Source organism: Macrosteles quadrilineatus, unplaced genomic scaffold, assembly GCF_028750875.1.
Source record: "Macrosteles quadrilineatus isolate MER2022 unplaced genomic scaffold, UCM_ALF_1.0 Scaffold_3__2_contigs__length_128488019, whole genome shotgun sequence".
NCBI lineage: Eukaryota > Metazoa > Arthropoda > Insecta > Hemiptera > Cicadellidae > Macrosteles > Macrosteles quadrilineatus.
The window spans coordinates 54,756,995-54,784,757 of NW_026542596.1; the positions used below are offsets into that span (position 1 = coordinate 54,756,995).

Below are 27,763 nucleotides of genomic sequence, written 5' to 3' on the forward strand. Positions count from 1 at the left end.
ATCTTTTCATTTCTAAGAATTGAACTGAAACGGCTAGTGTAAAGCGGTAAAAGCGGTCAAGGGTTTTTACACCTTGAACACCTTTCAACCAACTCTTCGTTTACCAGATAAAAACATAATGTAGCATTCAGCGGATTAGCAATTAAACTGAACGGGTCTTACTATTACTTTTATTTTACTATAGTTCATTAAATATATGATATAACCTGTTTTCTACAATAATAATTCTTTGCTCAAAGGAAACATAAAAAAAAACACCAAATCAACAGAATATATACACATATATTCGCAATATTAGGACAGATATTTTGCATTTGCACTTTTGATTACATTGTAACAATATTTACAGAATATACACATCGTTTATGTACAATAGAAATGACCGATAGTAACAAAAGCAATTAAAAAATTCCAAAAATAAAACTATACTCAATTGTCACTTAGTTTGTTGAGTTGTCACCGTTTGTTAAACCGACCTCTTCGTCACTGTAGTGCACTGACGGTTCCGAGTCTCTTCGCACTTTCTTGATGAGAGGTACATCGTCACTGTCCTCACTAGTAGTCCTTTTGCGCGAGGCAGGAGGTTTGTTACTACTGCTGTTGCTGTCTCCGTTACACTGATCAGTCGACACTACCGTAGAAGCTGTTGCGGCCGTCAGAGCTTCCTTGGCTTTCCGCAGTTCCTGTTGTAGGTAGTAGATTGTACTCTGCATTCCCTCCACGTCCTCATCTAGGTCTTGCAGGAACTCGTCCAGCTCTGAAATAAGACAAATTACATAGTAAACTTAAATTACATAACAGCTTATTTTCAGATACAACACAAGTTTAACAAAGCAACAAATTAATTAAGTTTTTTTAATATTTAGCCTTTGGATTACGTTGAATATCAAAATTGGTTTAAATACCTGCTTCTTCATAATCCAAATGTTGCTTATGCTGTAACTAGTTTTGACTTGTCATAAATCAGGCATCGAAAGATGTCATTGCTTCATAAAAAATTCATCGATTCATATACAGTAGCCAACATAAATTATCAAACACTAACACAAACATTACAAGCACTGATATAAAAATTATACGTTTAATATAAGAGAAAATTAAAATAAGACGGTAACTACAGTATTGGGAATGATATATCACAACCCGATGGATGTAGAGTAAAGACTGCAAAGTCTTTGACGCCTGAAGACGGCAAGTCGAAACTAGTGGCAAACATTTGAATTATAAAAAAGTTATTTAAACTTATTTTGAAAATAAGTAAGCGTCCCTGTTGCACCCATATTTACAACAGCCATAAACCTCTAACACTTCACATCAACCTATCCTCTACAGACCTATAAGCTCCTCAACAATTTTCTCTGCTAAAATAGCTAAAAGAACAAAAATTGTTGCATTGTGTAACCTTTATTTGTGTTCATTAATCCCCAGGACAACTTCTCAGCTAAAGTAGCTAAAAGAACAAAAATCGTAACATTGTGTAACCTTTATTTGTGCGTCTAAGAGCCCCTCAACAATTTTCTTACAGCTAAAAAGAACAAAAAACGTAGCTTTGTGTAACCTTTTATTGTATATCTGCAAGCCCCTCAACAATTTTTCCAGGTAAAATATCTAAAATAACAAAAATTGTTACATTGTGTAACCTTTATTTGTGCATCTATAAGCCCCTTGCCAATGTTCTCAGCTAAAATAGCTAAAAGAACAAAAATTGTTATATTGTGTAACCTTTATATTTTATAAATTAGAAAGAGAATTTATAAATTATAATTTAATTATAAATTTATAAATTTCTAATTTATAAATTATAGGCTAGCAAAACAATAATTATGTCAAATAACTTGTCAGCCTGTCTTCTTGAATATTCATAGTAGTTTTTATAGATTTCATTATGCGTAAACCTTTTAAAACCTAATAATTAAAAAAAATAAAATAATACAAGTTATGTAAACAATATTATGAAAAAGGTTTTTTTTTGTTTTGTTTAAAATGGATGTAAAATTGTATGTAAATTTGTGTATTAAGTGTATTTTGTTTCAACTTCATTTTCATAAATGTGTTTTCCAGGTGTTCCAACCAAACAGACGGTCATAGACCATTGTTTGTGAAGTGTTTGATTATATGTATGAGAGGAATGTTTATTTTCAAATAAAGCACTTTATTCATTCATTATTGTGTAACCTTTAATTGTGTATATATAAGCCCCTCAACAGTTTTCTCAGAGCTAATAACAAAAATCGTAACATTGTGTAACCTTTAATTGTGTATCTATAAGCCCCTCAACAATTTTCTCAGCTAAAATAGCTAAAAGAACCAAAATCTTAACTTGTTTAACCTTTAATTATGTATCTACGAGTATAAGCCCCTCAACAATTTTCTCAGCTAAAATGGCTAAAAGAACAAAAATCGTTAACATTGTGTAACCTTCAATTGTGTACCTATAAGCCCCTCAACAATTTTCTCAGTTAAAGTAACTAAAAGAACAAAAACCATTACTTTGTGTAACCTTTATTTGTGTACCTATAAGCCCCTGGATAACTTCTCAGCTTAAAAAGCCAAGAGAAAAAATCTTTATATTGTGTAACCTTTTATTGTGCACCTATAAGCCCCTGGACAATTTTCTCATGTAAAATAGCTAAATTCAATCATAACGCTTAAAACAAAAAACAACCAAGGAAAACAAAGAACCGTGACATACCTGATTGTGATTTCTTGACCTCTTCACTGAAGCTCTTCTGCAGGGCAAGTTCTCCCTCCAGTTTGGCCACTCGGCCACTAGCTATCACTCTGCCCAACTCCTCATTCTCTTGGTACAACAGACGACACTTGGCCATCAATCTCTTGCCTGTGTTGCTGCAAATAGATCAAATGGTTACAGTGCTGATATGACACGGAGTTTGTTGAAAGATGGTTGAAGAGTAATAAATTCCTTTACAGGAACCAACCAACTGCAATTTAAACCATCTGTGACCAAGTAGCCTGTGTTCACTCAATAAAAAGCCATTAATTAAAACCATTTTCAGAAACATTCCTCCCTGTTGTAAAGAAAAATCTACGTAATCTATATTACGAAGTCGAGCTAGTGTATAGGAAGGACAACTAAATCACTATAGGAATAGGTATAGGAATAGTTCACTAAATGAAGGAAGTAATAAATGTGCAGGTAAAGATTTCAAATACAGTATTTGAAAATTTGAACAGAATAAGTCAAGCAGAAGAAAGCTTCTAGAAATTCCAGACTTAAATGACATTTTAAAGTCAGACATATTAATTTGATGCTTTCAGTTTTCTAAAACAACCAAAGAATATTATTTCTGAAGTAATTTTACTCGTTAAAAATATCTCTATAAGATAACCATCACATTAATTTGTTGTTTTGATATTTTTTGTGTTAGCACCCTCAAAATTTCAACCATTAAAACCTCAGTAACTTTTAAACCATAATTAGTACCTGTTAAGGCAGAAATATAATATTTTACGAAGGGAATCTAGATTAAGGACATATTTGTATTTATGAATCCATCCCAAGACATTACTCAAGCAGTATTAACCAAAAAATATCTATTAGCTGGCTTACAGTTTACTTTGATGGAAGCCAGGACAGGCATAGGCCTATATCTTTCAGGTAGATTGCAAGGTGGGTAAGTCAAAAAAAAGCAGAAAATATTTGTCTCTATGGCGATTCTCACAAAGAGATATAAATTCAACACTGGGTGTCAGGTGTCAGTAAAATTTGGTACTTAGCCAACTGCCTTTTAACTTACCTGTCTGGAGTAAACTTCCATGCGCTGAGCTCATTCTGTGTCTCCTCAACACGTGTGCGTGTGGCAGTCAGCTCTTGACGCAGTTTCTGCAGCAACAGATTGACTGCGGGATCCAACAACGCAGACCTCAGTGCAGACACACCAGGAGCTTCCCTTGCCTTGAGCTCAGACAGTTGTCCCTGCATATAAAAACAGAAAACAAACTACAGGGACCATAACAAACCTACCGTAAGGTCTATTTTACAGGTAAATTACTACATTCTTTCAGTGTTGGTTTCAGTAGCCTAGGCTACTAGAATAGCTAGAGAGTTGTGAGGTAGACTTCACAATGTAGACCTCGTTTTTTAACAACTTTTGATAAAAACAATGTCTAGATTTGCCATCCCATAAGTGAATTGGATCTATTCCAAATTCACCAAATTAAATAAATATATTATCATGAAGGGCCGTTCGTGCATATAGCTCCGTAGTTAGCAAGTACTACACAATGAGACGGCGTGCCCCTTCTTAGCATCATTCTTGAAAAGAATCACACCATTTGCAGCTCTATAGCTTAAGTGCACGCTTTGCTGTGTCGAGAAAATTGTTAAATTATTGAATTTTCTGCCCCATGCGAGATAAGGTTAGTGATACGTTTTTTGACCATAAGAAACATATCCGATGCTGACACTCATTGCCAGATGATTGTGGTTTATGGCCCTGATGCAATGCATGAGAGTGAAGTGAGAAAATGTGTTAGGGAGTTTAAAAACTGCAATAAAAATGTTCATTTCTGAAAAAAAGTGATTTTTGTACACCCAGAATTCTCACAGAAGATCAAACAGGGAAATGGTTAGCAAGTGAGTTGGATTCAACATCTAGAAATTACAATCTAAAAAAAAACTGTTTAAGTCATTAGATCAGTGGATATCACAAATAAGAACGGTGGAGTTGATCAAGTGCTATTCATAAGCAGAATTTAAGAATAACACCATGAATCATATATTTTATCACAATTAATGTAAAAGGAATCTGGATAGTCATCTCCAGGTTACAAAACTTTGGGTAGGAAATTATGACAAGGTTTTTGCAATTACGAAAGGTTTTGTGTAGACAGTCTTGAAAATAGAGTAAAGAATACATTTTTCAAATTCTATAAAGTGTTTTGACTTACAGCATACTCTTGCATCTCTTGTTCTTTAGCTGCCAGTCTTCTGACATACATCTTCTCCCTGAGTTGAAGATCAGCAGTTTGTTGTTTATGTCGCTCTTCCGACTCTTTAAGGGACGATATTTCCACTAAAACAAAAATCATTGTTATTACCCCTAGTTGATTTACACATGAATTAACAACTGCAATTCAGTTAGCTGAAAAATAAATCAAGACAAGTTATCGACTAAGAACTGTGGAGCTAGTACCGAAGCAGCTGATCAAAATCTGTTAGAATAATTTTGCGAGATAATTTTGTTTTAGGACAGTCTTGCCATAAGATTATCATGGACAGAACTCTATCAGAAGATCAAATTATTGATTCAACCCTTTGACGTCAGCGGCCGGTACTAGCGTCATGATACATGATTTAACACTTCACTAGCGATGCTACAACTTACTTCCAGACGGACACTGAATCAGAGAAGAGATGACCAGTTAAATGTGATCCGTAGCAGTCGGTAGACCGTTGTTAATTGTCATACAAGCGCAATCTCACCGGTTCACCGATCCAGGTTACCCAAGTAGCACTTGACACTACACCGTAAGGAAAAAATTTGTTTTTCTTCTTTTTTTACAGTGATCTCTTTAAAAATTAGTGAAAGATAGAGAATAGAAAATCTCATCTTCGAAGGATACTATAGAAAAAGAGAAAAACAAATTCTTATATTAGGCACTTGGATCACCACTTTCACAGCACTCGAAGGTATTATACTTTTCTTCACGATATGAGACACAGCTGTATATACTAATTACAAACTAGTGCTACTCTTGCTAAAGTATTTACAAACAGTTGGTTTGTTTGAATTGAAACAAAACAGTCATATTGTACAGTACACTTATTTAAAATTGTACAGATAGACAGAAAAATTTGTATAGGTACATATCTAGATATTTCTGTTGTAAAAAATGTTTGTTTGCGATATTTAGTTCAATGCATTATTTTAGTTGTAGCTGTTTTGAGTAGTTTTAGGCCTGGGATTTCATACAAGATGACATAGGCAGCTCTTACATAATAGTGTAAAATTAATGTGCCATTTCAAAATTGTTTTATAGCAACACCACAATAAATTATCTCTAACAATTTTAATTCGTTAATGCAGCAATTTTTTAAGATGAAAGTTAATTAATTCGCTATTTTAACTGTTACATTCTAATTAAATGTTTAAAAATAATAAAATGAATTCAAAATATATTTTGATTGAACTGTTAAAACAAAATTGTAGTTTGTCTTAGTTAAACATTTTAGTTTTATCAATGATTTTACTGCACAAATGTACAAATAACCAACAGTAAATGTAAAAGTAGTTTTTAAGTCTTACATACACCATAAGTTAATAATACACGATCTACAAAATTGTAAGTTTATTTGAGATCCTATGAAGAGTAAATTGTAAAATTAAAGGTATATACCATATTAATTTTGAAATAGCCCTTCATAATAAAAACGTTTAATGGATTATTTAGAAAGCGTTAAGATACAGGCCTACATACAGAAGAAGCTACTGCTTATTCAATTACCTGGACCTAGAAATAATAAGTTATTTGATTGGGAAAATTAGGTTATGTTGAGGTAGATTATACAAATCTATATATATAGGCTGCACAACCTATCCTCAATTAACTAAACTAGTCTAAGATGTGTAGTTCCTTTATGTGTTGGAATGTTACAAGTATGTTTAACCATCAAATTTTGGTGGTAAATTTGATTTTTTAATAATAAAATCAGAGGATTTTTTTGTTTGGAAAGAAAAAAAAAATCGCTCTTCATTGATGACTAAAGCTAAAACATGACAATAACAAAAGCTGAAATACATACAATAACTGTAGCTTAAAAGTATGCAAACTAGACGTAAGGCAAACTGTATGCCTACATTTTCATTATATTTGACACACTATGATCACTTGAAATCGCTCGTCACATCACTAGGCACTTAACACAATCACTAGCACAATGATGTATGGCAGACAGAGATGGGTGAGAAGATGATAGCAGGTTTATGGCATATCCCTGGCCTGAGATGCGGCAAAATGTGCAGTTCTGTGAAGATATCAATAGTTAATAACATTATCAATGGCAAAAACTACAATTTGTCAAGAAAATAATGGAATTGAAATCAACAAATAAGTTTCCACTTAAATAATTGATTTAGGTACCAGTTTGGTTTTTTAACAACCAACTATTGTTTGAGCTTTACATTTTTATTCTTAATTCCTAAAAAGGTCTTAATAAAAAATCCATACCAATCACAAAAGTGCAATTACTTAATGAATCTAGGACAGAACTTTGAATATCTTCCAAAGACGAAAAACAGCAGAATGTTACATATTTTGTAAAATCAATTAATTAACCACAAATTAAATGGGCATACCACTATTAGAAAATATTCAATACCCATCTGCTATCATATAGCAAGACAGAACTTCAAAAATGAATAATAATATATTTAAGTAATATGTAGGCTATATAATAGACCGACTGAATATCAGTAGGCCTATATTTACAAGACTGGAAAAAGTTAAGTTGTAAATGCTGTAATTCTAGTTTCTCCAACTACAGCTAAATTCACGACATCATTCCTTAAAAAAAACATTGACAATATTTTTATTCCTGCAGTTTGATATCTTACAAATGGTTTCATTATTTTAATTTATTCACAAATAGACAAAATTTAATTCTTACATTAATTTTACAAGTAAAATATTGATGAAAGGTCGTCGTCTGTGGGTGTGGAACCAATTATGCTGGCGGCATTTCCTTTCTGTATGGCCATGGCAATTCGTTGTATTAAGTGGCTCCTTGCTTTATGGTCGCCTGTTTTTTCTATTAGCTTTTTCTATTATCTATCTTACAAATGTGTTTTACTAAAAAGGACCTTTAATCTGATTCCAAATTCAACCTATGCTGCTACTGTATTTGAGAATTTTGTCTTGCTCCTCATGGGCGGTCCCCCTTAAGATGTAAAAAAGTATTAATAGCTTGAAAGAGTATACATTTATAGTTATTATTGATATACAGTATCAAGTTTTATTACTTTATGTAAAATAGTAAACTATATATTGCACCGTTCCGGGACTTTTCAATCACACTGTATGTAAAATAATTTCCTTTTTCAATTGCAGGAGTGCTTTTACTTTGAGGAATTTGTGTAGGCAAATATGCAGTACCCCATCCAAATTATATGTTAAGAAAAAAGGTTACAGTATTTTAATTAAAAACAAAGCTATATGCATGAGTTCTGAAATACTAACCAAGGTCTGAAATACTAACTGAGAAAACTGGGGTGGATGAATTTTTATGAAAAGGAAATTCTGAATAACCGCCAAAGCTTATGGCCAAGCATCCATCCACAAACAACATTCTGTTGGTTACGATAAGGTCATCATAATTTTTTTTTAACTGTGGTCGCAGGAGATTATCACGGGTGTTCTGATATCTAAACACATACTTGATTTCCACAATCGCAAAGGCCATCACCATGTCGGTGATGACAATGTGTCCGTGATCGTGGGAGATGGCCAAACGTTCATTGTGATTGTGGCCGTGGGTAAAAATAGTAATAGGTAGTAATATAATTATTTAAAAAATTAAAATATGCCTAGACCAATTTAGTAAATAAGGGTCCATCACAAATTTGTTTGGATTAGCCCAACTCTGGAGTAAAATTGACTTGTTTCAATACGAATGGTACTACAGTAAACACATTGAAAATATCTGATAAGTTTTAAGATGAGTAATTAGGGGTTTTAGTATTTGCCTATTAATAATAGGTAACTGGTTTCTGAAATGTGAGTAATTATTGATGTTTGAAAGATAGAACCAGCTATCATTGATCATTGAGCTTTTGATCAAGGACCAGACTGAAAAATCCAATGATCTTAGTTGATAAGAAAGTAACAAGATCGTATCACTCCATTATGAACTCACTACGCATTATTTTTAACACAATTAGATGTGTCTCTAGTAGCAGCAACATCAACGACTCACTGCACTGAGTCATATTTATCAAAATTGATTTAGGTGTGCGATTATTTCATTATGAACCAGCTTGAATAAACCCAATGAAGCAAGTTAATGAAAATATGCTTGGTCAGTAACTGGGATATTTAGTTTGGACATACTAGTTGTCTAATCAAGTACTGTGTAGTGAAAAATATCTTCAGTTAAGTAATCTAAAAATGGGGATCAACACAATTTTTTTAAACAAAAAAAAATATCTGAATGATAATCACTACAGCCTCTCTAATTAAAACTCAACCTTTGAGCAGGCACAAGGTGCAGGGTACCTCTAAACTCACCCAGATTTTTCCAAAAACTAGTCTAACCTCTGGCATATCCACAAAAATGAAAGAAAAAAAATAGTTGTGATTTTTACTTTGGGGCTTAATTAAACATAATAAAAAGTATAAAATTTAACTGGCAAGTCATTAATGCTGACAAATAAAGTCTTTTATCAAATTTGTCTGATAAAGTAAATCTTTATTTTATTGTGCATATACATGCAATGGGCATCGACAACATAGTAAAAAAATTAGTCTGCGAGCCCAATAACATTACCATTTTGAGTGGAGGCTTTTCTTTCTTTTACACGTTCAGGTCCTGTGTCAATAGTAGTACAGTATCAAGAAAATGTTAGGCTAAAGAATACAATTTTATAAAAAACAATGTTAGTTAAAAAAATTTTTAAGACCTACTCTAAATAAAGAAAATGTTTAGTTCATACGGTTCTACAATGTTATTCCAAACTAATTTTATTTGTGATGATAAAAAAGCTGGCACAATTGATTTTTTTAAACACACTAATAATCATACTTTAACAACTCACAAAAACCAATGTTAATTTAGAAGTTTTACAAGAGAAATCATTACAAAGACATTTCCTGGATTTAAAACGCTAAATAAATACCAAACAACATTAGCAGACCAAACTTGACTGAACAGTTATCAAACAAATTGACCAGGATTGAATTTCACTTAAAAAGTCAAGAAATTATGTGTGGCAAGTGATAATTCATTTGACGATTTGACCTACAAACCTTTAAAAATATTTCTTGCACAGCTGGCATCAACATATCGGGTTTCAGTTCTAACAGGGAGTGCTAAAATTAGTTTTTCTATAAATGCCAGAAGAAATCAGTATAAAAGTGCCAAAAGGAATCGTTTTATTCAACAGAACTTTTATTTCTGGCATTCCTAAGATTACAGAAAAATTACCCTTCAATCAGAAAAAGGGTGTCTCTAATAATTCTGAGTAAAGTGGACAAAGCCTTTTTTGTGCCTTCAGGTTAAGTTGAAGTAGGCTACCTGACCAGGAGAGAGAAACAGAACACAGGGTGTCTAGTTTATTCCATTTTTAAATTGAAGACTAACTCCAGACTTTTCAAGACTAGCCGCCTATTTCCAGAGTTTTCAACTCTAGTTTTTTCAACAATTAGTGATGTTTCAATACTAAAACGAATCAATTCTCAGTTCTTGATACCAATTAGTTTTACCAATAAAAAAAAATTATACTACACCAACCCCAGGTCTTTGTCAAAACAAGGCAGCAATAAAAAATTCTAACTGGCCAATTTAAGTTTAAGGGTTTCTCAACGCAGGAAATAACTACCATATCAAAGGTGAGCCAGCTTGATATTTTTAATCAAGCATCTGCCGTCATCATGGTTTACTTCTGGGATTCAAAATAACTTCCTCCTGCGATGGCAGCTAAATTATGACTATCTCCTACGGTCGTGTAGTCACCATCATCGACTCCCGCGGTCACGGAAACATCTTCGTCTTCTTACGCGATCATGGCAAATCATTAAATCCTCTCCCACGGCTGAGTAGACATTATCATTCTGATTATCTCCCGCGGCCATTTAGACATCATTATCGATTTCAGCGGTCATGGAAACGTGATTATCGTCCAGCGCAAATGCGGCAAAATCATGAACATCTTTCGCGGCCGTATACTCATCACTGTTGTCTCAAGCGGTCTCGTGGCAAAATCATGAATATCTCCCGCAGTCACAAAAACGTGATCGCCTTCTAGCACGATCGTGGCAAAAGAATATATATCTACTGCGGTCACGAAAACGTGTTTGTCGTCTAGCGCAATCGCAGAAAACCCATGAACATCTTCCGCGGCCGTGTAGACATCATTATCGTCTTCCATGGTCACGAAAAAGTGATCGTCGTCTTGCGCAATCACGGCAAAATCATGAAAATTCCCGACTTTGATATCAAAATAAAGACTAAATCCCGACTATTCAAGACCATTTCGAAATTCAATACTAATTCCAGACTTGCCCGACTACTAGACACCCTGACAATGGTTGGGCCCACTTAAAAAGTGGATTTGTAATAGATAATTTGAAAATATAGGCCTAATAAATAATAATAATTTTTTTTTTAAACTTTATATTCGATAAGGATAAAGATAATAAAAAAAAAAAAAAACAGTTGTGTGTTTGTCCCTTGTTAATTAGCCAACTCTAACTATTGAACTGCTTAATTTTCCAATTCAAACACTTCCAGTGGCTTTACATGGGACAAACGTACAAGTACAAGTAGGCCTAATTGTTTTTCTTATGATAAATACATTAAGTTATCTTGTAATTCATTAATGAAATTTCAAAGTATTCACTACATTTCCATATTTAACTGTCATCAACATGATTTACTCACAAGGACAGCCCTGTCTACTCCTCTGATCAGGTAGCCTACCTAAGCTAGGAGGGATGTTACAATAATATCCTATTTGTGGATATCAATGTAAAAAGTTTTGCAATATTTCCAATATTATATTGATATCCTGAAATGTAATATTATCAGATATACAGGGTTTTTTAAGTGTGCCACCATAAGGATCTTGTAAACGATACATACTACAGTAAACTTGAAATGGGGAACATTCCCCTGTTTTAAAGAGGTTTAAAAAAAAGTAAATAAAATCTTTATAAATGTCCACCATTTACCAATATGGTGGTCAACTTAGTTTTTTCTTATGGTAACCCCTGTATTTTATGGTGTTTTCGGATTAGTAAATGAAAATGTAAGAATTTTTAATTGTTGAGTAAATTTTGATATACTCAACGGATTACGAACTACAGAGAGATAATAAAGTTTTAATTTCGTCTCTCCTAACAGCTGTTATTAATCTATTGACCATTTCCATTGTCAGCTGTTTACTAGCATTGTTGTAATAATAAACAATATACCTAACCTTACTAACATATTGTGTAACTTGCAGTCTGAGAATAGTTGTTGTTCACTGAACCATTTATAAAAATTCCTTGTGGTTTTTAAGTTGTCATAGTTTTTTATTGTTTTTCTTTTTAATAATAGCAGCTGTTAAGAGAGACTAAATTAAAACTTTTCTTTTTGTAGCTTGTAAACCGTTGAGTATATAAAAATTTACTCAAGAATAAAAAAGTCTTAGATTTTCATTTACTATCCGAAAACACCATAAAATATACTGTATTCCATAAGAAAAAACTAAGTTGACCAACATATTGGAAAATGGTGGCAATTTACAAACATTTTATTTAGGCCTACTTATTTTTAAACCTCTTTAAAAACAAGGGAATATACCCTATTTCAAGTTTACGTCTTAGTTTTAGTTTAAGATGTATCGTTTACAAGATCTCAATGGTGGCACAGTTTTAAAAAAACACCCTGTATTGAGATCTTAACATTTTTATCAATTAAATATTTCTATAAAAATAAGTTACTGTTTTTATTCCAATCCTGGGCCTAATTACCTTATTTTTATTATATTACAACTTATTATATGCAAAATGAGAAATTGCTATTATAAGAGTTGCTTAATAATTATTCATTTAAGTATCATCCTAACCTACCTAGATAAGGTTAAACGTTAGGGTGGTAGTAATGGGATAGGATGGTTAGGCGAAGTACAATATTGTTAAGTTAAATACTTATCCAAATCCAATGTAAACAGTCTGGATTAGGACTTAGACTTAGTGATCCATGTCACACCTATAACTATGGTGGCTTAATATTGAGACAATACATTACCTGTAGGACTTACCTTCAAATTCACACAAGTTTATCATTAACTGAAAATTTAAAGCTTTAAAATTAAATAAAAAATCTTCCAAGAAATTGCCAAATTTGGCGTTAATTTCAAACTATTTTATTTGGACACCATTGGCTTTTCATACAAAAAATAGCTGCAATGTCAAAACATGCATCAAGACATGTTACCATGAAATCAAAAATGATTTCTATTGTGATACAAAATCAAATCACTATAATATGGGAACTGATGCTAAGAGATTCACTATAAAAACACTTTTGAAGAGTTTGAAGAGCTGCGAAGATCAATAAACGAGCACTTAACACATCCTCTTGTCGCGCACATTTTTCGAAGCACCAAAGCACTTCACATTTATTTTATTAATCACCAATTCCATTTTGAATAAAGATTATGAATTTAATAGATTAGCGATAAAAAAACACCAATTTATTTATATTCACCCAACAAAGAGCAAGTAAACGTAAAAAAAAAAAAATATTCAAGACTTAATATTTAAATTATCTCAACTATATATGCGTGGTAAATACTCTAAAGAAGGTACCCTATAAATGTATAATAGGTACTCTCTTAAATAAGGTAACATAGGCCTACCTAGTTACCCTCTATAAAGTTGTATAGTACCTATGTTATTGTTGATCCTTAGATGTATATTCACCACTGTTAATTTCTACTATTGTTAGTCTTACCATGACGTCAACTGTACAAGTGTGCAATCTTGTATCTTGTTGAAATTAATCTTTGAATCTTTAAATCAATACTTAACTAATAGCAAAACCTTCATCCATAATCTCAGGTTAAAACTTAGATGAAGGCTCTAACTTAAGAATAAAGTTCAAGGTAGAAATTAGGCTACAAGTTAACAACTTTGATTAATATTTTAATATTTAAAAAAATCTTAAATCTTTGAAAGTCAAAATTAATTAGGAAAAAGATACTAGATTGATGACTTATTTTTTCATAGTTAAAATAAATACCGGAAACTAAGTGGCATTTTGATTGGTAAAAGTAGGTTATTTAAGATCTAAAACAATTATTGGTGAAGTAAAGTTGAGCTGAAGCCTAATATTTTTTTTTATGTGCACTGGAACTGAAATATTAGTTAAAAGAAATGATTAGCAAGCCATAAAACCAAATTTACAAAATTGTCTACGAGAAGGTAAGAAGGCTAGTTAATTAATAGTTTGTTTTACCTTCATTATTATAGTTTGTTAAATCTATAATTCTAAACTATGCATAAGAAAGGTACATTCTAATAACAAACCACCACTTACAAAATGCTGTAGACTGGTTTTGAAAGATCGCATCAACTAAAGTCTCTAGCTTGACCGATAAAATCTCATATTTAAAAAATAACTAAGATTATTATATGAACAGTCAAATGTCTCGAACACATTGAAACTAAAATAATATAAAAAGTTAAGAGTAATATCTCAGCACAGAGTCTCGACGTCCCACTAAACTCAGTCAACAATCTCTTTAACACTGAGTCTAATGTGAGTTTCAACAGTACAGTTACCGTACCATGTAACGAAAAGCAATCATTCATAGAACGGAACCACAATAATTTTCTACCTTCGAGGCCAGTTGCCTGAGCGAGCAGTGTGTCAATATAAGCGTCTTGCTGTTTCCAGTGGGCGAGAAGTTCGTCCCTGGAGATGGTCTCGAGCTGTTGGTCACTCAGTTGTACTCTAGACGGTGTGGTCGTGCTAGCGGTGACAGCCGTTGTCATTGCGGATGGCTGGGGTGCTGCTGGTGATGATGCACTGTTCTCTTCTACCATTGTGTTATCAACACTGCTATTGGGCGATAGTGTAGTTTTAAAACGTCCTGTAACAAATCGATAATCTAGGTAGCTCATTTAATGTAATATAATATTCAGAAATAAATGTAATAGGGTACTTTTTTGGCAACAGACAGTAGACCTATTGTCCTTGCTTATAGGTGTGTTGCTGCAGACTTCATGGGTCTGAGGCAAACCAAACTTGAATTAATTTAATGAGTATGATCGACTGGGGCCCTTTGAATAAAAAGCCTATTTAAATCAAATTTAATTAGCAAACCCAACCCGCCAGGTCCATTATAGGGTATGTAACAACTTAAAAGTGTTACAAAGTTGAAATTAGAATAAAACGTTAAATATGGTGTTAGAAAAGGCTTGTGAGGAAGATAGGTCAGGATTAATATGGGTTTGTGGATGTTTAAAGACTTTTGAGAGTAGTGTTAATTACTAGTTTAAATAAAGTTTAAGTTTAGGTTAGCCTAAACTGAGTTTTTCATTTATTAAGTTAACCCCAGAATGTTTTGTACAATTTAAATAGCCTAAGCAAATGTTAAATTTAACTTAGTGGGTTAAAACCAATAGATATATCATTCCAAAATACGAGGATTTTTTAAAATGATCATTAACCCTTCGCAGATGGGTAACGGATATATGCGCATAAGTCTTTGGTGATAAAGGGCAGGTGACGGATATATCCGCATATGGTTTTTGATGCTCCGGACGGGAAGCGGTTATATCGGCATGGCAGGTGCTTGAGCAGTAACCAGATATTTCGGAGTGCCAAGGCGCCACTTTCCTGCTCTTTCCATGACTGCGCTCTCCCCCGCACTCCCTCCTCTCTACCACGCTAACCCCTCTCCTGCGCCTCACCCCCTCCCGCGCATCTACCACCACTCCTACGCTCCCCCCCTCGACGTTTTGCGCTCAACATTACGTTGTCTCTATTTATTGTTTACATATTGTTCTTTATTTATTGCTTAATGTTGTCATGGTCATATCTTCAAAAACGGGTGGCGGATATCCGCTGCATGTCTACTCATCCGTGGACGGGTAAATTATTTTGACAGTATGATGTGTTCCACTGTGTTTCTTTTATGTATACTTGTATAACAAAACAAAAATATTAAAAATTAATTTTTATTTTTTCCTCAATTTTTCCCCGTCCTATGTCATGATTTCACCCGTCCGGGAAGGGTTAATTTATTGTTAACTCAATGAATTTTCTTTTCATTATCTCCTAGCCTCTCATTCTTGTCCAATGCTACAAGTTAGTATTGGAAAAATCAATAAATCCCATGCATGGGAATAAGTTAACATGTTTTAAGCAAATTTCTCATAAGTTAACTTAAGGGAAATAACCTATTAACGTTGGTCTCTTGGTAAGACCTGGACCCAGGATTGATTTTCTTTTTTGTTTTGATGTCCACAGAGGCCAAAAACACCATACGATAAATTCATAAATAGGCCTATATATATGGTCTATATAGGTAGGTAATGTCCATTAAGTTAGCACGATAAACTTAACTTATCTTGTCAAAAAATTATCCTTTAAGTTATCAATGAAATTTGTAGGTACAATCGCTTGAATCTTTGTTTATTCTCGAGAACAAGTTCGCAAACCAACATAATTGGACCAAGGGAAAAGGGTTTTATGGGATAAAACCCAGTTTTTCTCATTAGTGGCCCACAAAAAAGAAAACTTTCATTTAGACTTAGAACCACCATTAAGAATTTCTCAATTGCTGAGTATCCAACTTAATCCATTTTATAACAGGTTACGTACCTTGACGTCCACAATTCCTTAGTCAATACCCGTTGACTAGTTTCGAGTACTACGTAGGCATTATCAAAAACGGAACGTTAAAGTATTACATTCATTGAATGTCGTCAAATCTTAAATACATCTAACACACAAACAAACATAACACGAACACGGTAGACATTTAACGTAGGTAATTGGATGGCCGGCACACGTCACTGAACTGGTCGACGACAATGACTGTTTACCCCACTCCATTCCGTTGATCAGCTGTGCCTCCAGTTGTTAGTTTAGCCTATGACGCCTGACTGTTTTTATAAAATTAAAATTCTGAGAAATTCACTTCAAATTACTGTTTCAAAAATAAGCATTAGGCCTAATAGTAATTTGAAGTGAATTTTTCAGAATTTTAATTTTAATTTACAAAAACAGTCTGGAGGAGACATAAACTAACAACTCGATAACCTAAACTTTAACATACCTATCTAACCTAACTTCAAAGGACTTAATGCAGTCACCAATTCACATAAAGCACGACCTACCACCCTGACATGCCTAAATAAGAACTAGGCCTACATGTAATTAGTCCACCAGTCCATCCATATCTCCACAATGTGATGAAATTCCTTTTAGGCCCAAGTTATAGACAACATTATTGACTACAGAATCACTAGAAATGTTTTACAACGATGTTATCACGTTTAATCAAAGACTTTATTCTTCTCATCAACCATGTTACTCTCTTCACTTAACCTTGAACTTGTGACGGCGTAGCAGACTAGCAATAACTTAAGCAGCACGTATGAGAATGAGTATTTTTGTTTTGTGTTTTAGTTGTAGTGAGGTAAAATGACGTCACTCACTAGGCATATTGCCGTTGCCGATGACAGAATCAGAGTGAGTTAATAAAGTTCAAAAGTTGTTACTTCCAGTTGCTTGTCGTGTGGTTGAAAAGGTAATTCTGAGCAATTACTTGGTCAACCCCAATTTTTTTCATATTTTACTACGGTCATCAGGAGGTTCTCAGAAAGCAAGAAACATATAATTCAAGGCCCGCCAGGCCATCGTACAGGTTGCCGAGCGATAAGAAGGTTCAAAGTCCAAGCGATAACAGTGGCTTGCGGGAGACGCGCGGAAGGCCAGTTGTGACAGTACCGTTATGGATATGGCTAGTGGTTCCTCCGACAATCCTCCCGGCGAATACTGAGGCAATTAATAACCGAACTAAACCTAACCTAACTTACCTAACCTAACTTATTATGTTTTTTTTAGTCTCAAATACATCTCTAAGGCCAATTGTAACAGTACCGTTACGTTAGGTTAGGTTAATTAATAACCTAACTTAACCTAACCTAACCTAACTTAACCTTGCGGGGCTTGAATTATATGTTTCTTGCTTTCTGAGAACCTCCTGATGACCGTAGTAAAATATGAAAAAAATTGGGGTTGACCAAGTAATTGCTCAGAATTACCGTTGAAAACTGTCAGCTGTAACTAAGGCTTAGATAACCCACAGTTCATTCCACTTGTAAATGTTATCCATCCTACCTTGTTTATTGTAATGTTGTATATTTTTAAGGCAAAATCTTGAAAAATATTCACCAGCGGTGAAAAATAATGGTACCCTAACCGGCTGCACTTTACTTTTGGTCCTACACTCATCCGAATGAAAATATTGATCGATATATTGATTAATCGATTGTTTCATTCGATATATCGTTTAATTAGTTAGGTAAGGTTAACCAAACGATATATCGAATGAAACAAGTGGACTGCTTGATATATCGTTTGGTTAGTTAGGTTAGGTTAACCTTACCTAACTAACCAAACGATATATCAAATGAAACAATCGAATATACGATATTTTCATTCAAATGAGTGTAGGACCTAAAGTAACTCTAGCCTATATTTTGATTCAGGAGATAAAAAACTATAAAGTAACATATCAAAATTAAAAATTCGTTTGGAGGCACCTATAGAGAATAAATACCAATTTCAACTACAGGCTTCGACTGTAGGTCTAGATAACTTAAGGATTTATGCATATTCAAGTATAAACAGCAAGCCTACAATGGAGTTAAATACCAATGAATTATTAGCCTAGCTTAGGCTTAACACTTGAAACACCTTTAGAAAGATTGGCTTTTGAGGACGAAGCCTCTTTGTAAAAACTTCGGTGTCGATTTTTCTAAAGTATAGATGGAATATTTTTAATACTTAACTTAGTCAACACAAAATTATTGATAGGCCTAACACGGAGTCAGTTCCGCAACTTGATAAGCACTGGTTGCTAAGAGAGAAAACCCGATATTTTAGAACCCAAAGTATATCATAGTTGCAAATGTAGTAACTTTTACACGAACTCTAAACTATCCATTAACTTACCTTGATATTAATTTTATAACAAAGCTCATTTTCCTTACAAACTAAACGTTCGATAAACACACAAGCTCATCTTCAACATGGATTCCGTCTCCGTCCGTCGTCCGACAAGACAAGAAGACAAGGAGTCTCAGTCCGCCGAGTCCGTCAGTTCAGTTCTCAGTTGGAGTTGACGAGTCGACGTCGACAGTCAGTTCGAGTCAGCAGCAGGGCTAGAGACTGAGTTCGAGTTCAGTCAGTACTCCTACTCAGTCTACCTTCGTCGGGAAGCACAATTTTTATTTCAGCTGCAGTTATTTTAATAACAATAAAATGAGAGCATTCTATTGGCTGAGGGAACACCATTAGCGCAATGAAACGATACGAAGCAATCGGCCTTGGTGGTCCAGTGGTTAACGTGCTGGGCTATGAATCTTATGGTACCAGGTTCGAAACTCATCGGGGGCACAAACTTCTTGTCTAAGATTTTTGCATTATCAGCAAGTTTGGTTAGTTTTGTTAGGTTATAACAGTTAAATTTTATAATTAAAACATTATAAAATTGAATTTGAGCTATTTATAGTTTTATTTTATGAACAGAACTATTTTTTCGATTAGTAAACCTTCATTCAATTTTTTTATTATCAGCAAGTTTGGTTAGTTTGGTTAGGTTATGACAGTTTAATTTTATAATTAAAAAATATAAAATTTAATTTGAGGCATTTATAGTTTTATCTTATGAACAGAAATAGGTTTTCTATTAGTAAACCTTCATTCAATTTTGTCATTATCAGCAAGTTTGGTTGGTTAAGTTAGGTTATGACAGTTTAATTAAAAAAATAATTATATATTTTTTTTAGTTTTAGGCCTATAATAATTTTTTTTTAATTTCTAATTTTTAAACTCTCATTTTGTCCGTATTAAAAAACTGCAGCTGAAATAAAAATCGTGCCGTCGGGAATGGGCACACGGAAGGGACTAAGTCTAAAGGTGTAGTGACGTCATATCTCTAGTGGCTAATGTATTCTCTTGAGGCAACACGATTACCGTAACGAAACGATGTGATTTCAGCGGCGTTCGTGGCATAGTCAGTGTTTCCATTCGCGGGATTATTATCCCGAAAACGGGATTTTTGGACCTTGAGCGGGATTAAAACGGGATGCGGGATAAAACGGGATTTTCGGCTGTGACGACTATTTTTAATTTTTTCTACTCAATTTTAGAGAAAAACTAACTCAAACTGTTTAAATACTGTAGCAAAATATAATAGTGATGTTTAAACAACTTATAAAAATGATACGTAAAGTTTAATACAAGGATTTGTACCAAAAAAATCATGCGGGATAAAACGGGATTTTTCACCAATTTAAAAGCGGGATAAAACGGGATTTCTCGACCCAGTAAGCGGGATTATTTTTTTGGTCGTGTGTAGCGTCACGGATTGATGTTCAGGAGGTCCCGGGTTCGAATCCCGCTGGCAGCACTAACTTTTTTGTCAACAAATTTTTCATATCAGCAAGTTTGGTTGGTTAGGTTAGGTTATGACGGTTTAATTTTATAATACTAAATTTTAAAATTAGTTTTATAACTAATTAAAAATTAGAAGTAATCATTAATTAGATTTTTATATTATATAGTTTTTATATTATCAGCAAGTCTGGTTGGTTAGGTTATGTTATGACAGTTTAATTTTAAAAATTAAAAATTAATTTTATAATTTTAAAACAATATTTTATAATTAAAAAGTTAATTTTATAACTAAAAATTAAAAAAAAATAATTTAAATTTTTTCAAATTAGCAGTTCTAGCGGCGAACGCTGACACTACAGGATATGTTAGCCTTAGTCCCTCCCGTGTGCCCCACCGACCTACGTCGTAGACAGAATGGACACACGGGAGGGACTAAGGCTAAAGGTGTAGTGACGTCATATCTCTAGTGGCTAATGTCTTCTTTAACAGAAAACTTACTATAGGCAACCACGATTACCGTAACGAGACGATGTGATTACAGCGGCGTTCGTGTCATAGATGGTAGGGTTTCGAATTGGTGGTCAGGAGGTACCGGGTTCGAAATCAGCTGGGGATATTAACTTTTTGTCAACGATTTTTTCTTAGAATGCGAATACTTCTCAACTGTACATCTTTTGTTAGAATTTGATGCAATTATAATTTTATTTATGAACAGAACTTTTTTTTAAATATTGAACCTATATTCGAATTTTATCTTATATCTTTTTATAGTATCAACAAGTTTGGTTGGTTAGGTTACGTTATGCCAGTTTAATTTTATAATACTAAATTTTAAAATTAATTTTATAATTAAAAATTATAAATATGTAATCATTATTTGGATTTTTATCTTATATCGTTTTTATATTATCAGCAAGTCTGGTTGGTTAGGTTATGTTATGACAGTTTAATTTTAAACATTTTAAATTTATTTTATAATAAAAAAAATACTTTATAAATAAAAAGTTAATTTTATAACTAAAAATTAAAAAAAAATTAATTTAAATCTTTTCAACTTAGCGGTTCTAGCGGTGAACGCTGACACTACAAGATTAATAATGTTAGCCTTAGTCGCCCCCGTGTTCCCCACATCGATAATAGAGATCGATTAGTTCAGTCATAGATAAAACATTGGTTAGTCTATGGTTCAGTGTTGCCAAGCGCAACATAAAATATTAACATAGAGTACTTCTGTGAACGTAGAATAAAATTATATTACCAACAACGAGTAGGGAGAGAGAACGAATCATGTTCAAGTTCAGAAATCTCTTGTTCGAAAAAGTTGGGAGTGAAATGGCGATGTATGGCAGTTTTTAAATCTTCGCATTCTTCACTAAATCCCTCTGTTACTCTTTGGAGAAATAAAAAAAAAATTATAAATTAAATTATATAAAAAAATAAATAGATATAATTAAAATAAATTATGCATATTTGTCTTGTCATCGTTAAAACCTGCTGTTCATATTCTTTATTGTTACTCTTTTAGCGAATTTCCCATATAGGGAATAAGCTATTACCGTAGTACTCATGGTAAGACCTGGACGCGGGACCGATTTTTTTTTTCGTTTTGAGGTCCCTAGAGGCCAAAAACACCATCCGTTAAAATTCATATATATATATATATTTATATATTTATATGTTTATATATTTATATATATATATATATATATATATATGTGTGTGTCCGTTAGCACGATAACTTGAGCAAAAATGATCCGATTTTGATGAAATTTGGTACAAACGTGTAAACCTACGTTTATTCGAACGAGTTCGCGATCCAGCTTGATCGGACCATGGGAACGGGGGTTTACGGAGCGTTTTATGGGGTAAAAATAGGTTTTTCCCATTTTTGACCCAAAAAACATAAAATTTAGCAATTTCTTTCCAAACCATTTTGTAGAGCTTAAAAAAACAAATAATTTAGTATATTGAAGCGTTATTATACGCCTAATGGTTACGGAGAAAATTCCAAAAAAATTTAAATTTAAAATTCCTATGTTATTCTTATGGAGGATAAGTAAACTGATCAAATTTGGAAAATGTTTTTATTTCTTACTAACTATTAACATTTTACAAAAAAAACAAAAAAAAAACAGTTTTACCCTCCCTGATGCAGCAAACCTAAGTACTTGTTAAACTAATGCTATTTAAATAGGTAATTAATGTTATATTATTTAGTAGACATTTCAGTGTAAATCCAATCAGTCAAATGGAAATTCGCTTAGTCTGCAGGTTTGCTGCGGCGGGGGTATTTAGTTTATTCTTCTGTTATTAATATTTGTTATTACTTTGTTATTACTATTGTTATCACTATTTGTTATTACTTGCTATTACTATTTATTATCACTTTGTTATTACCATTGTTATTACTTTTCTAGTTAGTAATATTGCAAATGCCATCTCATATTGTATACACATATTTTGTAAAAAGGTGCAATCCGTTGGGGAAATAAATAAATAAATGCCCATTCATTTTGTAATGACTTTGTAAAGGCAGTATACGCTGCTTGAGGACTTGTATGTGCAACTATGCCAAATTTCTTTATACAATCAACCCATTATTTACTTTTTCTTTGACGAATTCCTTCTTTTCTTCTTAGCTACCAATAATACCTCCTAAAACCTGTGCGATGTTACAATTTTCCCTTGAAGGTCTCTGAAAATGTTTTCTGCTTTTTCTTTTCAGGTTTTACTATCAAGACACTTGGGTTCTGGGTAATACCCCCATTTCGGCCCTTCAACGCGTAAAGCGTTAAACCATTCTCTAACTTAAAGTGTTTCACCGAAACATGCAAAATCATCAGCGTGTCAGTTTTTCTTCCAATTTAGGCTTTTTAGTTTTTTTACCAAAGGTAATGTGCCAATTGCATACATTAGCATCCCTAAGGGGTCTCCGTGAGTGGTTCCTTCTTGACTAAGGATGATTTTATTACTTCCTCTAAACATAATGGTTGCATAGCCTTGGTATGTATTGAATAGGAAACGAGCGCAACGAGGCCAAACCACCCTAGCATTCAACAAAGTTAAAAGGCCTGCTCAAAGCTTTGAACGCATTTGAAGCATCTACAAGTAAAATACAATTTTGGTTATTTTCATGGAAAAGGTCCGTCATAGCGTAGCACCTTCTATTCCAGCTTTCGTTCCGGCGCAAAGTTGGTCAGATCCACATATTTCTTGATCATCGTCACCTGTTACAAAAGCCATGGTTTTTGCACATAGTCTCTGCAAGACTTCCCCAACTCGTATAGGACGAATACCAGGGTATTTGTTCAGTGCTAGTCCTCTTCTAGCTAACAGAGCTCTGATCGAGTTCCATCAGTCTATCCCGTTTGCCATCCATTGAGTTAGCGATGCAACTGCTTCCCGTAAACGAGTGCTATGTGCTCCATAGCGCAGCAACATATTCTTCCATTGATCGGCATTGGTTCCGCTAGGGCCAACACTTCCATGCAAACGTCTAGCCATCTTCTCTAGGTGGCCACTGGATATGTCTACTGTTGTATATTAAATCATAAATAATAATTATCGAACCACCTTGATGGTCGAAGACAAACCATTGGACATGGTTATTGACACCGGTGCTATTATGACTGTTTTACCTAAACATATTTATGATGATAAATTTAGTCATATAAATTTAAGGCCTACTGAGTTGCAGCTGAAGTCGTACACTGGACACCCATTGGATGTTTTAGGAGAGTTCAAAGCCGCAGTTTCGCACGAAGGAAAGGACTACAATCTACCTGTAGTGGTTGTAGGAATCACCGATCGTCGACAGCCAGCACTGTTGGGACGTAATTGGCTACATCAGTTGAAGTTGGACTGGAACAGGATATTACAGGTTGGATCTGGAAATAATGCAGGCAAGTCTAGCCATAATGTTTCTACTTCTACTGCTTCTATAGAAAATGACTTGAAAAGTAAATTTATGGATGTTTTTGAAGGGCAAATGGGTCTAATTAAAGGTATCACCACTGAGATTGCTGTAGATGAAGAGGCGACTCCAATTTTTTGTAAGGCTAGACCTGTTCCATATGCTTTAAGAGAATCAGTCGAAAAAGAACTTGATAATCTTGTTAAATCTGATGTCATTTATCCAGTCAAAGATAGCCAGTGGAGTACACCCTTGGTTTGTGTTTTAAAACCTGACGGAAAATCAGTGCGATTATGTGGGGATTTCAAAGTAACCTTAAACCGAGTCTTGAAAAATTCGGAGCATTATCCACTCCCTACATCAGAAGATATATTCACAAAACTTTCAGGTGGGAAAATATTTTCAAAAATTGATTTGACTTCAGCCTATTTGCAGTTAGGTGTAGGCGAAAAATCGCAACCATTCTTAACGGTAAACACCCACAAAGGTCTTTTCAGGTACAAAAGACTACCCTTTGGGATTACGAGTGCACCTTTTCAGTTCCAAGCGGTCATGGACCGCATCCTAAAAGGATTAAATAGTACATACTGTTTTCTGGATGATATTTTGATTGTAGGCCACAACATGCAAGATGCAGTAAACAAAACCGAAGCTCTTCTAGTGCGACTTAAAGAATTCGGTATCAAGGCTAACTACCAGAAAAGTGAGTTCCTTAAACCCAGTTTGAATTTCCTTGGACATAGGATTGATGAGTTTGGAATACACCCTACCGATAAACTAGTTAAAGCTATTTTGGATGCACCCGAGCCTACCGATGTTACCCAGCTAAGAGCCTATCTAGGCCTATTGAATTTTTATGGGCGTTTTCTCCCTAACCTATCCACGGTGTTATACCCGTTGCATCAGTTGCTTCATAAAGCCAAACCCTGGCAATGGAATTCAGAATGTTCAAAAGCTTTTAATGAAAGTAAACTGCTTTTAACTCAAAGTAATGTTTTGGTACCTTATGATCCAAAGTTGAAAATCCAAGTGACATGCGATGCAAGCCCTTATGGGATCGCCAGTGTTATGTCTCACACTATGCCGGACGGATCTGTCCGACCAGTTGCGTATGCTTCTCGAAGTCTTACAAAATCCGAAATGAACTATGCTCAGTTAGATAAAGAAGCCCTTGCTATCATATTCGGAGTAAAGAAATTTCACAAATATATTTTTGGTCGATCATTCACATTGATTACGGATCATGCCCCTTTAACAGCACTTCTAGGAGAGAAAAAAGGTATCCCAGTTCTTGCAGCTGCCCGCATGCAACGTTGGACAATAATTTTGTCTGCGTATGACTACCACATCATCTATCGAAAAGGTTCTGAAATTGTAGAAGCTGACGCTCTTTCACGTCTTCCTAAGAAACTCGACCCAAACTCTGAAGATATTTCAGTTATTCAGTTTTTTGCTCCATTTCCAGAACTACCTCTCACAGCAAAAGAAATAAGTCTTGCAACCCGAAGAGATCCGTTGTTTTCTAAAGTCTTAGATTTGACACTTCAAGGCTGGCCTACACATTTAGATAAGGATGAGCCATTAAGAGCTTTCTTTCTGAGAAAGAACGAACTTTCAGTTGAAAATGGTTGTATTCTTTGGGGAAATCGAGTCCTCATTCCTACTAAATTTCAAAAACACCTCTTAGACATGTTACATGAAGAACATCCTGGTGTTTGCAAAATGAAAGCTTTGGCCAGAAGTTTTGTGTGGTGGCCTAAAATTGATGACCAAATTGAAAATGTTGTTAAAACTTGTGAGATTTGTCAAATGACCCGTAAATCTGCCCCTAAGCTGCCTCTACAGCCGTGGCAGTGGCCTTCAAAGAAATGGCAGCGTGTGCACCTAGATTTCGCTCAGAAGGATGGTGTTTATTTTCTGATACTAGTGGACTGTTTCTCTAAATGGGTCGAAGTATACCAAATGAATGGTACCAACGCCTCAAAAACTATTGAAAAATTACGTACATGCTTTGCCGCATACGGAGTTCCGGAGAACATCATCACAGACGGAGGACCGCCTTTTAGGTCAGAAGAATTTGAAAGTTTTTTGAGATTCAATGGAATTAATCACATTTTCTCCCCTCCATATCATCCGGCGAGTAACGGCCAAGCAGAGTCTATGGTGGGTACTTTTAAAACATCTCTCTTAAAGCAAGTACTCCAAGACAACCTCAAGGGCCGAAATCGGACTTTGCAGCACAAACTGGATTGTTTCATGTTCGCTTACCGTAACACACCTCACTCAATCACTGGTAGAACACCTTCGGAACTATTTTTGGGTTTTCAGCCTAGAACCAGATTCACTCTGCTAAAACCAGATTTCAAAAGCAACATGGAGAGCAAGCAACAGAAAATAAAAGAATCCAGTGACCAACATAGAGGAAAATGGAGGTCGTTCACACTAGGACAGGAAGTCTGGGTCAAAAGTATCCGTAACGAAGAAACAAGATGGATGCCGGGAGTTATTATCAAGTGTATCAGTCCTGTGACTTACATTGTTAGCGTAAGGGGACAGAAACGGTTTGTACATGCCGATCATTTGAAAGAGTTGGAAGGTGAATTGCCCATTGTGAGAAGAGAAGAACCAGAAATCACTCCTCCACGACCCTTACCAGTGCTATCACCAAGCAAAAGTCTGGTCGAACCTCCTATATATGTTGATCAATCACAGAGTCCCACGAGATCACCACCACCTCGGAAATCTTTACCACCTCAGAAATCTCCATCACCTCGGAAATCTCCATTACCTAAAGGAAGTATAACTCACGAACAAGAACCCCTGCGGAGGTCCAAAAGGATGATAACGGCCCCGCAGAAACTTAATCTTTAGTAGACAAGAGAACAAGTTCGCAGCAAGATTAAGTTAATTTTATTTTACATTTGACAAACAATGAATTTTATTTTGAAATGAAGATGCTGCGAACATTTATAAAAGAAGAGTTATTTTATTTTATTTTCAAGAAGAGTTTTAAGTTTTTTTTAAAGGGGAAAGGAGTAAATGGTAAATTCTCGTCAGCTAGAAAGGTGTATTATCATTTAGAACCATTTGACGTGGGTGCTTATTTTTGAAAACTTGAAAAACATTTTGACCGCCAGGAAGGAAGAATATCGTCAGGTGTGAGTACTCCATCGCCGGAGCGATCTGTGAGCCATCTTGTAGCTTCACGTAATTTTCCTTGTAATACCATAATCTTGTGAAGATTCTTATTTTCTGGTCTTCTTCTTGGTGTTCTTGTGATGTTTTCATTTGCCGATCACATATCTCTCAGCTTCACCTAAGGGAGATGTTTTATCTATGGCTTCACGTATTAATTCATAAAATTGATAATTTTCCCACATGTCCATTCTTTTTTTTCATCAAACGTCTTATGTCAGACCCATTTTTTTATCATTTGATCTTTTTGAAGAATTGTAGCACATAAGAAAAATATTCTTTAGGTTGAATTT

The 27,763-nt window shown here is 34.3% G+C and overlaps 2 protein-coding genes across 8 annotated transcripts; one reads left to right on the forward strand and one right to left on the reverse strand.

Annotated features, from left to right (window-relative positions):
- Positions 1–262: 262 nt before the first annotated feature.
- On the reverse strand, positions 263–19,005 carry LOC128988787 (pre-mRNA-splicing regulator female-lethal(2)D). Of its 7 annotated transcripts, none has more exons than XM_054410423.1 (7): positions 14,264–14,690; positions 6,822–6,988; positions 5,349–5,484; positions 4,912–5,036; positions 3,759–3,937; positions 2,693–2,847; positions 263–757 (listed from the first exon to the last, which is right to left on the reverse strand). In XM_054410423.1, coding segments are annotated over exons 3-7 (777 nt in total). In that variant the 5' UTR covers positions 5,350–5,484; positions 6,822–6,988; positions 14,264–14,690; the 3' UTR covers positions 263–440. The 7 variants fall into 7 exon arrangements, with proteins under 7 accessions (XP_054266398.1, XP_054266396.1, XP_054266395.1 ...); XM_054410421.1 differs by having other exon boundaries at positions 6,767–6,988; XM_054410420.1 differs by having other exon boundaries at positions 5,349–5,585; positions 6,767–6,988.
- On the forward strand, positions 18,994–27,146 carry LOC128989213 (uncharacterized protein K02A2.6-like). The gene is made up of 4 exons (XM_054411085.1): positions 18,994–19,075; positions 24,097–24,321; positions 24,892–24,978; positions 25,534–27,146. Exons 1-4 carry the CDS (start codon positions 18,994–18,996, stop codon positions 27,144–27,146), a joined length of 2,007 nt encoding a protein of 668 aa, XP_054267060.1.
- Positions 27,147–27,763: the final 617 nt, after the last annotated feature.

Excerpts from the sequence above, each read along its gene's own strand:
- LOC128988787 (XM_054410418.1), bottom strand. The coding sequence starts at position 14,772 with ATGGTAGAAGAGAACAGTGCATCATCACCAGCAGCACCCCAGCCATCC. Across the intron at positions 5,037-14,564 it reads TCAGGCAACTGGCCTCGAAG|TGGAAATATCGTCCCTTAAA; the intron begins GTAGAAAATTAT and ends TTTTTGTTTTAG. Across the intron at positions 3,938-4,911 it reads AAGAGATGCAAGAGTATGCT|GGACAACTGTCTGAGCTCAA; the intron begins GTAAGTCAAAAC and ends TTTTATATGCAG.
- LOC128989213 (XM_054411085.1), top strand. The coding sequence starts at position 18,994 with ATGGATTCCGTCTCCGTCCGTCGTCCGACAAGACAAGAAGACAAGGAG. Across the intron at positions 19,076-24,096 it reads GTCCGTCAGTTCAGTTCTCA|GAGAGTTCAAAGCCGCAGTT; the intron begins GTTGGAGTTGAC and ends TGGATGTTTTAG. Across the intron at positions 24,979-25,533 it reads CAAGGCTAACTACCAGAAAA|CACTTCTAGGAGAGAAAAAA; the intron begins GTGAGTTCCTTA and ends CCCCTTTAACAG.